Source organism: Molothrus aeneus, chromosome 2, assembly GCF_037042795.1.
Source record: "Molothrus aeneus isolate 106 chromosome 2, BPBGC_Maene_1.0, whole genome shotgun sequence".
Taxonomy (NCBI): Eukaryota; Metazoa; Chordata; class Aves; order Passeriformes; family Icteridae; genus Molothrus; species Molothrus aeneus.
In genome coordinates, this window is record NC_089647.1 from 83,897,656 (window position 1) to 83,913,191 (window position 15,536).

Consider the following 15,536-nt stretch of genomic DNA (forward strand, 5'->3'; position numbering starts at 1 on the left):
GACAGGTAGTTGCTTAATTCCAGGTCCTGGTTGCTTTCTCTCCTTGGGTTTAGGTTTTGGTTCTGTGTTTTTTGTCAGCTGAGCCCTTCCTTGGAGGTAAAGCTGCTGTTTCTGTGCATCTTTCTGCAGGGATCTATAATTAGGCAAGAGAAAGTGAGGAGGTGTTTCTGCCAAGCCAATAAAAAAGTGCAGTGAGTGGTGGGATCACCAGCCCATACCAGCTGTCTTGAAGTGAGTTTTTGTCAAAGCTGCATTGGGATCTGCTTGTACCCCCCCCTACATGTGGGGATGTAACAAGTCCATGGGATGTCACCTGCCTGGCAGGGTCCTGTTCCTCTGGGATGTGGGTGCTCAGTGTTCCTTTCCTCCTGGTTAGAGCTGAGGGCAGTGCTCAGCTGCTCCTTGCACCCTAGGTGTATGGTTTTTCTCTAGTAAATGGGGGGAAATAACTTGCAAAAAAATGAGACATCCGGATTAGAGATATTACCTTAAAAATCAATTTTTTTTTCACTCCACTGAGTAGATCATTATACAAAAGTGGATGACTGAGTTGTTCCACCGCATGTTTTCTTCGTAAATTTTCACAGCATCACAGAATGAGTAAGGTTGGAAAGGACTACAGTGGCTCACCTGACTCTGGCTGAAGCAGAGTCATCCTGCAGCACATGGCACAGGATTGGGGCCAGGCAGTTCTTGAAAAGTTCCAGTGAAGGAGACTACAATTTTTCTGGGTAACCTGTTCCAGTGCTTGGTCACTGGTCACAGATGGCCCAGATTTCTTCCCATTGCCCTTCTTGGTTCAGAACCCCAGGCAGCAGCAGCAGTCAAAGGTTTATGGAGGTTGCCATGGCCCTGAGGGGTTTCTCATCAGCTACCCAAAGCAGATCTGGCTGTCCTAGGACATGAAACACTGGAAACTGCTGGCACCTTTTGACAGCCTGGTCTCCTGAACATGATTTGGCTGTAGAAGCTGTAGTGCATGAAGTTTTGAAAGTGCATTGGCTCAAAACTGAGCTTTAGAATCATCATCATTTCCTCTATTTTTGATCTGTTTCTGGTGTCCAGCAGTGGGGGAGGAGAAACATTCCTTGAGTCCTAAAAGTAAGGACAGGGATGTTAGTGTGAAAAGTTTAAATAAAACTTGTATTTGAAAGTCAACTGGGTTTCTGTTTGAATGTTTCCCTTCTGTTTTGGTTGAAGGAAAACTTCCCATTTCACACAATATAAATAGTTGCCTGCTCTTCATGTTACTCATTTATTTACCATGTATATAGTAACACATTTAAAGTTATATCTAGGTGTACACATCCACATATCTACATTTATGTGTGTATTTACTAACCAGGTGCAAAATGACTGCTCAAGTAACTCTGGAGGATGCCTTGTCCAATGTGGATCTCTTGGAAGAATTACCATTGCCGGATCAGCAACCATGTATTGAGCCCCCACCATCATCTCTTCTCTACCAGGTATTTTCTCATTAGAGGAAAAGGTTTTTCCATTTCCCAGTGCTGTTAAGAAAGAGTATGTTTTGCCCAAAACCGAATTGTGTTTATATTGGCAATATATATAAAAATTATTTTCATAGAGCCATAGAATGGTTTGGGTTGGAAGGAACTTTAACGATCATCTAGTCCAGCCCCTCTGTCATGGGCAGGAACACCTTCCACTAGAGCCGGTTGTTCAAAGCCCCATCCAGCCTGGCCTTGAAGACTTCCAGGGATGAGTCAGCCACAACTTCTCTGAGCAACCTGTTCCAGTGCCTCACCGCCCTCACAGTCAGTCAGTTCTTGCTAATACCTAATCTAAACTACTTTTAGTTTGAATCCCTTCCTGTTTGTCTTGTCACTACATGCCCCTGTGCAAAGTTCCTCTCCAGCTCTCTTGCAGGACCCCTTTAGGTCCTGGATGTTGCCATAAAGTCTTCCAGAACCTTCTCTTTTCTAGGCTGAAAAATGCCAGGTCCTCAGTTTTCCTTCATAGGGGACATGCTGCTATGGAAGATTTAATTCCATGTTTTTCTTTTCTCTGCAGCCAAACTTCAACACTAATTTTGAAGACAGAAATGCATTTGTCACTGGTATTGCCAGATACATTGAGCAAGCTACAGTCCATTCTAGCATGGTAAGTAGATGTTCCAATACACACTTTTGTATTGCATAAAACAGGAGGAGAGGAATGTGTCTTCTTGCAGTTCATTAAAAGAATTATGGTCACAGATAACAGGTTACCTACCTCCAGGGGGAGGTAAGATGCAAAAGTGTGTGGCTTTCCTTTTTTTTCAAACACACTTCTTAAATTTTTTTTAAATTGCCTTTCTTCTTGAGCAACTAATGTTGTTCAAAGGTTCTCTTCTTTCATGGCATTCTTAGAAAATTAGGAATAATATGTCTTATAATTCTAGAGGCCAGTTCATAAACATTGGAATGGGCAGATAGCACCTGGTAACATGCTACTTAAAATTATGTATGTTTACATCAATCTACTTTTAAAATTATATGGTTACTCATTTACCCATTTTGATTATTTGGATATTGTTGTACCTCTCCTTTGCCATGTAGAAAGTTGTTCTGCATGTGCTGACTCTTTCATTCTTGAACATCCCACCTGGGGTCCCTGAATTTAAAAAGAATAATAAATCCCATCACCCTCCCCACCCCAAGATTAGCATTTCTATTTATACTTACAGATCGTAGTGTCATTAGTTTTGGGAAGAAAGAAACCAGTATAATAAACCAGTATAATCTGGGGAGATAATAATTGATGATGTATCATTCAGCATGCAATGCATGTGTGTTTGTACATACACATTCTGATAAGAGAAATAGGTTCATTTGGACATGGGCTTGGAATGACAGAAGACACATGGATATAATCCTTTTGTATTACAATTCCTAATTATATTGAGTGTCTTCCCTACAGAATGAAATGCTAGAAGAAGGCCAGGAATATGCAATCATGTTATACACATGGAGAAGCTGCTCAAGAGCCATTCCCCAGGTAATGGATGAAAACTCTACTGTTGTGCAATGTGTGAACTTCTGTCTTGTTTTGGGGTGGAATTACACAGACAGAGATTTGTCAGTGAGATCCGAAGTGGAGTCTGCTTTGACTCCTGAATTGTTAAGCTGGGCATGCCATAGAACAGTGTCATTTAGCACTTGGGGACCACTTGGACTTTATTTTTCTTATAAGGCATCTATAGCAATACCACATGGGGTGTGTGTCAGTCTTTTTGGATCAAAAGCAGTGTAGGGGTAGTATGCTTTAAAAGGAAAACTTTTGATTGTGAGATCTGCTTGAGGTCAACATGTCAGTCAAGAGAATGGACTCTTCCCACTCCCCACTTTAATTCTTAAATTCAAAACAGGTGGCATAGCATGTAAGGATTAACATTCAGGTTAAACATGTAAGTTTCTAGACACTTCTACTCCAAGATAGCCACTTTCTAAAGGTCAGAGCTACACAGTGCTTTCTTGATCTGTAAAATTCCTGCTGTGAATTGGGCACAAGTCAGCTTCAAGTGTCTAGGAGTGGCTGTACAGGAGTGGGGTGGGAAGAATATTAAGAGGCATCAGAAAACTGAACACAATTATTACCATGAGTTGACTCCTTCCTTTTTTACAGATTTGTAATGCAATTATTTTTATACTGAAATGCTAGGAAGGCTGATCCTGTGGTTTAAATATTTAGAGTGGAAGTCAGGTAATCTGTTTTAATTTACAGTTCTGGCCCTATTTTAGTGCATGATTTTGAGCAAGTGGCTTAATGTGGAAAGGTTACACCGTACACAACCTGCAGAGATGTTTGACAACTAAATTACTTGCTGTAAGGTAGAAGGGAAATCTTAGATTGTTTTGGGACTTTTTACACACAATTAAGCTCAGAAGATAAGCATAAGATTACCAAACCTGGAAATTTTTGTCTTTAAGTTTGGTTCTTTTGGATGATATTGCATTTTCTCAGGATCTTAGTTGCTGAGGCTTTATCAGGGAAAATTCCAAGTATAACAACCTCTTTAATTATCCACAGGTCAAGTGCAACGAGCAGCCTAACAGAGTAGAAATTTATGAGAAAACTGTGGAAGTTCTGGAGCCAGAAGTCACAAAACTGATGAATTTTATGTATTTTCAGGTAAAAGGAATGGAAACAAAATTTGTCAGTAGGCTTGTAACTTTATATTCCTGCTTTGTATACCTTATATTGTGTGCTCAAGTACTGAACCTAGTCATTGTATCTTAGAAAAAACACACCATATTCTCTTACAGAAGGGCAGAATTTTTAAAATCTGTCTTAAAAAATTGAGTCAATCTCCATTAAGACTTTCAAAATAAAATCAAATGTAATTGCGTATAATCCCTATGCAGCACATGGGGACAGAGATGTCACTTCAGGAAGAAAGGAAATAGAAATGTAATGTGTTTCACATGTATAACACAAACATCTCAGCACAGAAACCATTTGCTGTGGAGTGAGGGATCCACAAGTCTGGACAGCAGAGCAGCAGGTGCAGCTTTGCTATGGCAATTCATAATTGAGGCAAGCTAACCCAGTTGTTGTGACCTGCCAGCCACCCGAGCTGGAGAATAGCAGTCTGTCTTGTCTTCTCCTCCCTCCTGGCAGCTTGCCATCTATCTCAATGGGCTGAGGATGTTTCCAGGCATTATTCAGAGATGGAGCAGCTAGAGCCTGTGGGGCTCGGAGCACACAGGAAGGAGGAGATTGTTGTACTCAGTAAGAACCCTGGTTGGGAAAGACAACAGGAAATGTTACATTTCATTCAATCTCTTCTCCTTCAAGCAGATTAGAGCTTTAAAGTCAGAAAAGATTCCTTTTTATGTTTGAAGTTGCTGTCTTTTTGGTATTTGTAATCTCCATCTGAAATGGCCCTGGTGTGCACTTGGAAATAAGCCTCAAATAAACATGTGCCAGGATGACTTAACAGAGCTGGCATGTACAGTGTGCTGTGAATTTTTGTTTGTTTGTTTGAAGGGAGCATTCCTATAATTTGCCTTTTAATTCATATATACTTCCTCTCCAAAGAGCATGAAATCCCTTTTTTCTGAGGGATTTTAAATGTCATAGAATCACAGAATAGTTTGAGTTGAAAAGGATCTTGAAAACCATATAATCCAACTCTTCTGCAGTGAAAAAGGAGTATTTTTGACTACATCAGGTTGCTCAGAGCCCCATCTAACCTAGCCTTGAACACTTCCAGGGATGGGGCATGCACAGTTTTTCTGGGCAACCTGTTCCAGTGCCTCACCACCCTCATTGTAAAAAACTTCTTCCTTATATCCAATCTAAATTGACCCTTTTAGTTAAAAAACATTACTCCCTGCCTTGCCCTATTTTTCATTTGTACTTTTAATTACTTTTATCTGCAAAGAAGGACCTTGGCTCTTGTGTCAGGCAAGCTTGTTGGCAAAAATCACTGGTGACACTTGCAGCAGACATCAAGTACACAGTGGAGGGGCTGAAAGGCCTGTACTCACACCTTGCTACTTTTGCATGCTTTAAACATTTTTCTGCTTCACTGGAGCTTTTCACTGGAGCAGCTCTAGGTACATGATGAAACTTTCTCCCTGGAAATGTCATGGCTTTGACTCCTTGTTTTTCTGTCTTTCCCCCCATTAGAGAAATGCCATTGAACGGTTTTGTGGGGAGGTGAGGCGTTTGTGCCACGCAGAGAGAAGGAAGGACTTTGTGTCTGAAGCCTATCTGATCACACTGGGCAAATTCATCAACATGTTTGCAGTGCTGGATGAGTTGAAGAACATGAAGTGCAGTGTGAAGAACGACCACTCAGCCTACAAGCGGTGAGTGCAGGGGGCAGCAGGACCCGGCCTTTGCTGCCAGGATTCAGGCCTCCCACGAGATGGCAGCAGTTGCTTTTCTTCTCACAGCTTTTTCTTCAAAAATAGTCTCTTCACATGTGGGACAAGCTACCTTGAAACTAGGGATGGCTTGGCTGCAGTTAGGCAGTTGAATACATCTGTTTTCTTTGTGTTCTTCTTCCAGCAGCAAAAGGTTTTTCTGCCTTTAGTGCCAAGCTGTCAAATACTTCTGTCTTGTTGTATGCTAAATGCAATGCATATACTTTGTTCAGTAAAGCTTCTGTTTTTAAGTTTGAGAGAAAGCTGACTTTCTGGTCACTTGTGCTAGTCCTGTTCTGATCTATTCCATTCTTGGCATCCATTTTTAGCCAAGAGTTGTTATACTTGTTCTAAAGATGTTTCAGCTTTGCTGTTCAAAGTCATTGTAATTGCAGGTATAGCAGGGAAGGGAGGGGGTGAGATACCTGTGGCCAAATTTTGTGCATGAGCTACCAGATGGTATCAGGTATCTTCTATTGAACACAGTGGTCAGAACAACAGGGAAAGGCAGCTTTATGCCAGCTCTAGCATCTGTAGTCTTTTATGCAGAAAACTATTCAGTCAATGACTAGCCAAATTTACCTGTGTTGTTTCTACTTACGTGAGATTTAGTTTCTACCTCCACCTGTTGTAGCTGTTGGGCCTGGAGACCTCTTAAACTTACTTGGTTTGCCTTTCTTTTTCTTTGGAGGTGTGTTTCTGGAGCCCAAAAGCTTGTTTTCATGAAGACTGACTTTTCCTGGGGTGTTGAGTAGCTTGGATCTATAGAGCCACAGCTGCACCCCGTTAAAGGATATAGCAAATGGTTTTTCATTTGGTTTTTCATTTCATTTTTTATTGGACCACCTAAGTAGGGGTGTAGTGGAATTTGGGATAGTAAACCTGTTTATTTTGGATAAATTAGGTCCATCTCTGTCTTCTAGTGAACTTTTCACCTTTTTTTTTGAGGAGATAGATTTACTTACAGACAGTCCTGGCCAAGGGAAATACAGTTTTTTTTCTGTTTTTAAAGAGCTGCTCAGTTCCTCCGGAAAATGGCAGATCCTCAGTCCATTCAAGAATCTCAGAACCTTTCCATGTTCCTTGCCAACCACAACAAGATAACACAAGTAAGCTTGGATTGTCTTCTTGCAAGTTACCTAATGCTTTGTTAAAGTATTAAAATAAAAGCTCTTCCAGTTTGGTAGTAACTTTTTTCCCAGTCAGTGTAACTAGTTAACTAACAGCCTTCTTTTTTTTTTCTCCAGTCTTTGCAGCAGCAGTTGGAGGTGATTGTTGGCTATGAGGAGCTGCTTGCAGATATTGTGAATTTGTGTGTGGACTACTATGAAAACAAAATGTATCTAACACCCAGTGAGAAACATATGCTTTTGAAAGTAGGTTTCTTTTGGGTACAAAATTAAAAAAAGAATGTTGAGGAGGGAACAGGTGTTTGAATTCCAGATTGTTTCCGGTTGTTTTTGTTTTTTTAAAAGGAACCAGATTAAGCAAATAATTCGCATTACTGCTTTTCCCCATTATTGTCTTTTTGTTGTATTACATGCTAAAATTATTTGAAAGCTTTTAATCCATTTTTGTTTTTCAAAAATTGGAGTTGACCCATTTGAACTGCATCCAATTCTATGGAATTGTGTTTGTATGAAGTATAATGACAACAGAAGGGAACTACTGCACTTTATTTTAGATATGTGGCAAGATTGTTTAAAAAGTTTTTGGAAGTGAGGCTGTGTATCAAATATTTCAAAGAACAAGGATCTTGAAATTAGGATTAATTAGTCAGTTTAGTTAGCTGGACTATGTACCTGTAATAAGAAGGTGCTGGGCAATGTGAAATGTGGCTGATTTTTATCAGCTGCATGTCTTGCAGTGGAAGAAAAGATATAGAGTAAGAGCTAAAAATATGCCTCATGACAAATATTTTGAGACACTTCAGTGTTTAACTTTCGAAAAGCTCTGTTTATTAGGAGTAAACAAAAGTCTTCTGAAACCACACATGAACTCTAGAGCATTCATATTCTACCTAAAAGGGTGCCCCGTGACTTTTGTATTTGGGCCTTTTGTTCACTAGAGATGCTTAGAACACAGTAAGTTGCTCTGCTTGACTCCTGTAAATACTAAGTAGAATCCAAGAATATGCTGAGCTGGGAGGGACCCACAAGGATCATTGAGTCCAGCTCCTGGCACTGCACAGCACCATCCCCAGGGGTCACACCCTGTGCCTGAGAGTGTTGTCCAAATGCTTCTTGAGCTCTGTCAGGGCTGCTGCTGTGACCACTGCCCTGGGGAGCTGTTCCAGTGTCCAACCATCCTTTGGGTGAAGAACCTTTTCCTGATAAATTCCTAACCTTATGTTAATTAAATACTTTGGACAAAATGTAATTAGACTTTTTTTGGATGCTTCTGAGCTCTTGGGTGTATAATTCAGAGAGGCACTGAAAGCCAGAAAAACAATCACTCAGACATGTTAAACCTAAACTTCTGTTACCAAATCAGTTTGCACGTACAGAATTTTAATAAACTGGAAGTGAAAAGAAAAGGTCTCAAAATAGTCAGACTCTCATTTCAGTGAGATTTTTTTAATGTTAAACCTTTATACAAACAAGCAGCATCTTTTAAGGGTAACTGATCAGCCTAATATTAATGTAAAAACTGCTAATACAGTAGAAAAAGAATAGTACATAAATGTATGTATTAAAAAATATATTCTCTTTGAAGGAGGTTGGGTGTTTCAGGACTGGTTTTAAAATGTTACTTCTTTAATTATATGAAGAACAGACTTAAAAGTTTTTACTTCTGAAGTCCTTTTGTCGAAGGCTTAATTTTTTCCTTTTTCAGGTTATGGGCTTTGGATTATACCTGATGGATGGAAGTGTCAGTAACATCTATAAGTTGGATGCAAAGAAAAGGATAAATTTAGCCAAGATAGACAAGTACTTTAAGGTTGGTTAAGATATGATTTTAAAGGTAGTTTCTCTTGCATTTTAAATATATTTAAATAAAAAAAAAATCACTTTGGGTTACAATATGGGTAAATAATGGTTTCCTTTCACTATGATTTGTGTTACTAATTTATCTAATCTGATTTGTTCCTTGTGTACAGCAGTTGCAGGTTGTCCCACTCTTTGGTGACATGCAGATTGAACTTGCAAGATACATTAAGACCAGTGCCCATTACGAGGAAAATAAATCCAGGTAGGAAGGAGAAAGAAACAGAGTGGAGCATCTGGGATGGGGAAGATCTGACTTTTGGAGTATATTTTCATACTCACCTGTTAGTCCATGGGTCTGTGGTAATTTATTAAGGACTTTCACTTTGTCATCTTTTTGGTGTGGGTATTTCACTATTAATGTAATTCGTATAATAGATACAACTAAAGAAACAGATGGCTTAGAAACCTTTCTGTGCTGCTGAGCTCATTCTTGTATCTGTGACATTTCTTATTACCTGGGTTGGAAGAAATTAATTTTATCTTACACTAATTTAGTTTTTATTTTTTCCTTTAAATATGAAACTTTAAAAGAAATGAAGGATTTTACTAAGCAAGGTGAGCAGTAGTAGTGCATGGGTGAATAGGCATGTGTACATTGTACATGGAGCAGCAACTTAGCTTGTTCCCCCTTACTTTTTTTTTTGGCTAGGTGTGCAGCACAGCAAAATGGTTGGCAAATGCAGCCAGTTGTTGCATTAATGGATCCATGGTTTTTGTTTAATGCTTTGTTTTAGTGAACCTTTCTGTGCTCCTCCAAGACCTTGCCTCTATGCAGTTACATGAATTTAGAATGCTGTGCTTTGCATTTTAATTCCTGCAGAAAAAACCACATAACTTGCATGTAATTGTTAAGAGAAAATCAATGGCAATGGGCCTACTGAGCTACTAAAAATATGAGGCTACTTAACATGATGTTCTTGGTAGCATGTTTTTGTGTGCCTCTTCATAACATGTTAATAGTCTTGATAATGTATTTTTTATAGCTGAGAGCATACTATACACTCTTCAGAGCTCAAGAAGAATAAACAAAAAAGTATCTGCAGGTGGCTAGATGCATCTTGCAGCCTATACCTGCACTTCTGCCCTAGCTTTTAATCCTTTTTGATCTTGCTCCTAAGTGCCCTTGAAGAGAGATGCTGGTTCGTATTTCATAGCAGCAGCCTTTAAAAAACAAAAGAAAATATTCCAAAAGAGAAAAGAAAAACTGAACAGTTTTTTCTTAAGACTTGGAAGAAGTGCTATTTGAATTCAGAGGGGCAGTTCATGGCTTTTGCAGGGGTAAAGATGTGAATGGAGAAAAAGCCTCAAACAACAGAGAAGGAAAACGGGTAAAAAAAAATAAAGTAATGCATTATGGATCTTTCTTTGCAGTATCAAAACTGATTTAAGTGGGGGGTTTTTTGTCTTCTGAGCCAGATGGACATGCACATCTTCCAGTAGCAGTCCCCAGTACAATATATGTGAGCAGATGATCCAAATCAGAGAAGACCACATGCGTTTCATATCTGAACTGGCTCGTTACAGCAACAGTGAGGTGAGTGAGGTTAGAGCTACATGTGCAAATTGCACATCACTCATTAACAGTTATTATTAAGTATCTGAAAAGCAGGTAAATCTCTGGCTAGCTAAATGATAAAGCTTGGCCACCTGAGTCAAGAAAAGCTGTCTGCAGGTCTAATCCCCATTCTCTGAATTATATTTGCACTATTTAAATTTAACATAATAATGATATATCATACAAACTCTAACATCCTTCAGCCCCTTTCTCTTTATGTATCTCAGATTTATCCTAGAAATTTTGGTATGTCTCATTTAGAATATGTAGTCCTTATTCCAAAGAGGTGCTTGTAACAGTTTAAACAAAACTAAGTTAGGATTAGTAAAAGAGTACAGAAATGTATATGTATACACACACTCATATAGTATATAGAGACAAAAAATAACTATATATATCATATATAATTGATATCTTGAATTAATCTGCAACAGTATTGTAGTCATTCAGGATACCAGTGATTTCCATCTCTTGACCAAAATCTGTGAAGTTTCCTAAGTCTCTAGAAGAAAAAGCTGATGTTAGATGGTAAAGCAGGTGTTCATATATGATGCTCTTTTAGTGCTTCAGTTGATGTAGAAATTTGGCTGTGGATGCTGAATACAGCACATTCTGATGTGGATTTGGATGTGGGTTTTTGTGGTTTTTTTTATAATGTCTAGGTGGTGACTGGGTCTGGTCGACAGGAAGCTCAGAAAACAGATGCGGAGTATCGGAAGCTCTTTGATCTCTCTCTCCAAGGCCTGCAGCTTCTCTCCCAGTGGAGTGCCCATGTCATGGAAGTGGTATGTAACATAGGAAATAAAACCAGATGAAAAAGAGGTGGCTTGGTGAGCTTAGAGAGAATAAAATTGCTTAGCTTTACTGGACTGAAAAATGTATGTTGTGTTTTCAAAGGATCGCTGAATATTCTGAGTTGGAAGGGACCCAACAAGAATCTTGTTCCCTTACTTTCCCTCTTCCTTCTTCCTTCACTCCTTTTCTCCTTCTGCTTCAAACCTCATTCTTGGAGGATGGCACATGAAGTTCACAGAGTCTTGGAGTAATGCTGCTGCTTTGAAGATCCAGTAGCTTGTAGCTCACACAGTACATTCAGCTTGTTCTATTTAGTGGATAGGCTGTCACCTGTGAACCTTCACCAGATGTTTTGATGTCACTCTTGATACAAACATTTTGTAGACTAAGACTTCATCATTTCCTTCTAAACAGTGTTCAAAATTATATTGTTGGAAGCATCTGTACTGTCATGCAGTCACCAAGGAGGTGACAGAACAGCTCCAGCTGGCTGTGTTTAGACATTACCCCTGAATAAATAGAAGCATGTATGGTTTTAACACACAGAAATGGATGGATGCAATAATCCGTGGCTCTCTGGGCTGTTGTATTAGTCCGACCCGGCCAGCTCAGCCTCTGGCCCACACAGACTCGCACAGACAGAAATAAAAGACGAGAGGCGCTCTTCTCCACGTGGGGACGAGTATCCTGTTTATTGGCTTGGGACAGGACCCTGCTGGTGGCGGCGGCCACCCAGGTAGAAGAGAGGGTGTGGCACACCTGCAGTGGGGTTGGGGTTTTATACTCGAGGATGGGGGCGGGGAAAGAGGACCGCGGCCAATGGGATGCCATTGGGGAGGGGCGAGGGGAGGGGTACCCGTGGGACAGACCACCAGGGATGTATAACAGGGGGAGTGGGTGAGGGAGAGACCATGGGATGGGGGAGGGGGAAAAAAATCAGTCATCCACGTGACCTGACATACTCAGTAAAAATTTCCCATCACCCAGTGCAAAACAACAACTAAATAAACTATTTAGTGCAATACAACAGATGGAAGGGCTCCCATTGGCTTTAGATTGGGCTTTTAGTCAAGAGGAAAGTTAATGCAGGAAAAGGAAAATATGAGAGGAAATGAGGGAGGGGAAATAACATTCTGAGTTGTTTCTCTGTATTGTAGTAGTTTATTTTAAAAGCAGATGCCAATTAGAAAAGTGACTGTGCTTTTTTCCAATAAAAAACTGCTTATGGCAGAAATTGAAGAGGAGTCCTTGTTGTGGTGCAGACGCTGAATAAAAGCTGTGTGCCTTAGCTGAACCAAAACATGTTCTAGGAAGGGTTGGAATGTGACTTACTGTATGAGAGAAGCCAGACTTGCTCCTCTTCTTCTTGCTCCTCAGATGTCTTGGGGACATTAAGTAATTTGCACTATGTGATCCACAGTGGGCATAGCTGGTGAACCAGTTCTCTCTCATTTGTATTTTTAACTGCCTCTTTTAAAAGCCAGTAGATGAGTCATGCTTTCCCCTGTATTATCCTATTCCTGTTTAAATCCACAGTGTATTTAATGGTGAAAATCTTGTTCTTCTTTTCTCTTTTTAAGGGAGTTTGCTGTCATCTATTCCTTGCCTCTGCAGCTCCTAGACTTGCACCCTTTATTTCTGTCATCACAAATTGCTGCATCCAGGGGCTCTTCACAGTGAAAATCTTCCTATTTTTTAATATCTCTGCAGGAAATCTCTCATTCTTAGCTCTGTTTCTGTCTTACTCGTTCCAGTCCAAACTTTCTCTGGGCATCACAGCAGGTTTTTTGGCTATTCTCACTGCTTTTCATTGTCTTTCTAGTTTAAATGGATTCCCATAAATACTTCTCATCTAAGTTCAAGTTTGTATTCACCTTTTTCCTGTCCTGCTGAGAATTTATTCCAATAGGAAGTATCCTAATTATTTACCTGTCTCCACCTTCACTGAGTATCCATGAACATAGTTGTGTGCATTGTGTTCAGATAAAAACTTGCAGCATATGTTTGTTGTGCATCTTAACCCTGTCAGTGCAATGCCCCCAAAGAACTCCTTCTTTGTTTAATCATTTCCCCAGTGCCCTCTTTGTAGCACTCAGGTTGCAGGGTGTGATGCTCCCCTTTGCCAAAGGTGAATTGGTGCTGTTAATCCATTATAGTAGGCAAATTTATATTGCTCTGTAATCTAATATTTATGCTAAGGTGGTATCAACCAGGTCTTGTTGTATGCTGAACTCAAACTGTGAGAAAATTGTATTTAAATGTGACTAGGATTTTTCACCTAGGTGAATGTACCCTGATGGATATGAGGCCAGCCTGATGCTGGTCAGGAACATTTTGAGCTGTGTTTGCAGTGACTGAAAAGGCAGTATTTAAGAGAAGTGCATGCTGTGCAGATCATATTGTCACAGGCAATACAACTATTTCCACACATTTCAGCCTAGTAAAGTCAAAAATCAAGCCCCCTGAAAAAAACCCCAAACCAACAACAACCCAAACCTGTAGTTTTCTGGTTGTGTTTTGAAATCTAAATGTGAATATTTCATCAAGTAGAAAGCTCCTCTTTTTGTGTGTGGGTCTGATGGATGTTTTTTCTTATGTTCTGAAGTCTTTCTGTGTTTCTCATATTTGAAGCAGAGAAGGAACTTTTGCCTATGTTAACATTTGGACAGTAAAAAACACCCTTAAGTGCAATACCTGTTGAGTTTGAGTTGCATTTCTTTGGAATAATACAGAATTGCTGGTTTTCAGGAAGTTTTTAGGAAAATTATTGTTTGGCATTTTCACTACATAGTAGTTTCAGAATTTACACAAGGTTTGAACATAGTACCAAATAATATTCTTCAAATATTCATGAAAATGCTGTGGTATTTCTCAAAGCATGTTATTTGTGTCCAACTGTGTTTTGTGTTTCTCAGGCATTTTTGTTTCTTTTTGTTCCTCCCATCTTTTTTTCTCCCTCTCCTGCCTTGTGAACTGCAGTACTCGTGGAAGCTGGTGCACCCTACTGACAAATATTCTAATAAAGATTGTCCTGACAATGCAGAAGAATATGAAAGAGCAACAAGATACAATTATACTAGTGAGGAGAAGTTTGCTTTGGTTGAGGTAAGAGAAATATTTTTCTATAGGGATTTTCCAAAGATTAATTCTGTACAAAAGAGAACATTCTCTAGGCATTTTGCATACCCAGTGCAAAGATACAGCCTGCCCTGTGCTGACTCTGAAACCAGAGTTTAACTCTGTGTTCCTCCATTCAGTAAATAAGAGGAGCACAGCAAATCTATCCTTTGTCATTTGTAACTTGTTAATTCCTCTTTTCTCATTTTTTTATTTAAAAATGCACTGTTTGTACAAATATAAAAACAAAATAAGAAAAATACATTTGTCTGTTTTTTTGGGTTTTTTTTGCAGGTGATTGCCATGATCAAAGGTCTTCAGGTGCTGATGGGACGAATGGAAAGTGTTTTCAATCATGCCATTCGTCATACCATTTATGCAGCTCTTCAGGACTTTGCCCAGGTCACACTTAGGGAGCCATTAAGACAAGCTATTAAAAAGAAGAAAAATGTCATTCAGAGGTAGCATGAATGTTCTCATATTTTTCTATATTCTTCTCTCCAGACCTTAGTAAATTAGTTGCAGAATTGCACAGATGTTAAATTTTACCTAAATCTGTTCTCCCAATCTGTCTGGCATTCGTGGTTAGCTTGATTGGATAGGAATTGAAGTTGAAGCAGTCTGAAGTTAAAAATGGATAGCTGCCAGCATGGCTGCAGCAGGAGTCCTGGCTGTCCTGAGCCTCTTAGCACTACTTTAGGAAGTCTTGTCTTCCCTGTTGTTCATTTTTATTTTAAGAAAATACAAATGCAGTAATACTGAAAGCAAAAATCAGTGTTTGTATTTTGAAGAAAGGTTTCACTGTTGTCCACTTTATGATTCCAGTATTTCCTTTCTTTGTGTCTTATGTTTATCCCACTCTCTCTTCTCTCTGCCTCTCTTAGTGCTTTGTCCTGTTTCTCAGCTTCTGCTGCTTTTGGTTTATTAGCCTTACATTTCTCTTCCAGTGCTCCATCTGCCCACACTGATTAGTGACATTTCCTGACCCTTATTTTTTTTGTCCCTAATTGTTTGCTTTTAATCTTGACTTGTTTATCATGTGTTTACTCCCACATTTCATTGCAAAGCTCTTAGAGGTGAAAGTCCTTAGCTAATTAGGCTATTGCTAAGTGCTCTGTCTGCCACAAAAATATCATCATAAGTTAAAAATAAATAAATTGCTCCACATTATCAGGTTTGCAGGGAAAGTGTTTTTGTCACAGG

General features: G+C 39.4%; 1 protein-coding gene across 3 annotated transcripts in view; it reads left to right on the plus strand.

The window, feature by feature from the left end:
• Positions 1 to 15,536, plus strand: part of CYFIP1 (cytoplasmic FMR1 interacting protein 1) — a 76,104-nt gene that overhangs the window by 16,298 nt on the left and 44,270 nt on the right. For all 3 annotated transcript variants that reach the window (XM_066545188.1, XM_066545189.1, XM_066545187.1), the window contains exons 2-14: positions 1,346 to 1,469; positions 2,035 to 2,124; positions 2,923 to 3,000; positions 4,033 to 4,134; positions 5,638 to 5,819; positions 6,889 to 6,985; positions 7,124 to 7,252; positions 8,712 to 8,816; positions 8,977 to 9,068; positions 10,283 to 10,400; positions 11,084 to 11,206; positions 14,196 to 14,321; positions 14,628 to 14,794. In XM_066545188.1, the coding sequence (XP_066401285.1) occupies positions 1,353 to 1,469; positions 2,035 to 2,124; positions 2,923 to 3,000; positions 4,033 to 4,134; positions 5,638 to 5,819; positions 6,889 to 6,985; positions 7,124 to 7,252; positions 8,712 to 8,816; positions 8,977 to 9,068; positions 10,283 to 10,400; positions 11,084 to 11,206; positions 14,196 to 14,321; positions 14,628 to 14,794 (1,526 nt within the window). In that variant the 5' untranslated portion in view covers positions 1,346 to 1,352. The remainder of the gene's footprint in view (positions 1 to 1,345; positions 1,470 to 2,034; positions 2,125 to 2,922; positions 3,001 to 4,032; positions 4,135 to 5,637; positions 5,820 to 6,888; positions 6,986 to 7,123; positions 7,253 to 8,711; positions 8,817 to 8,976; positions 9,069 to 10,282; positions 10,401 to 11,083; positions 11,207 to 14,195; positions 14,322 to 14,627; positions 14,795 to 15,536) is intronic.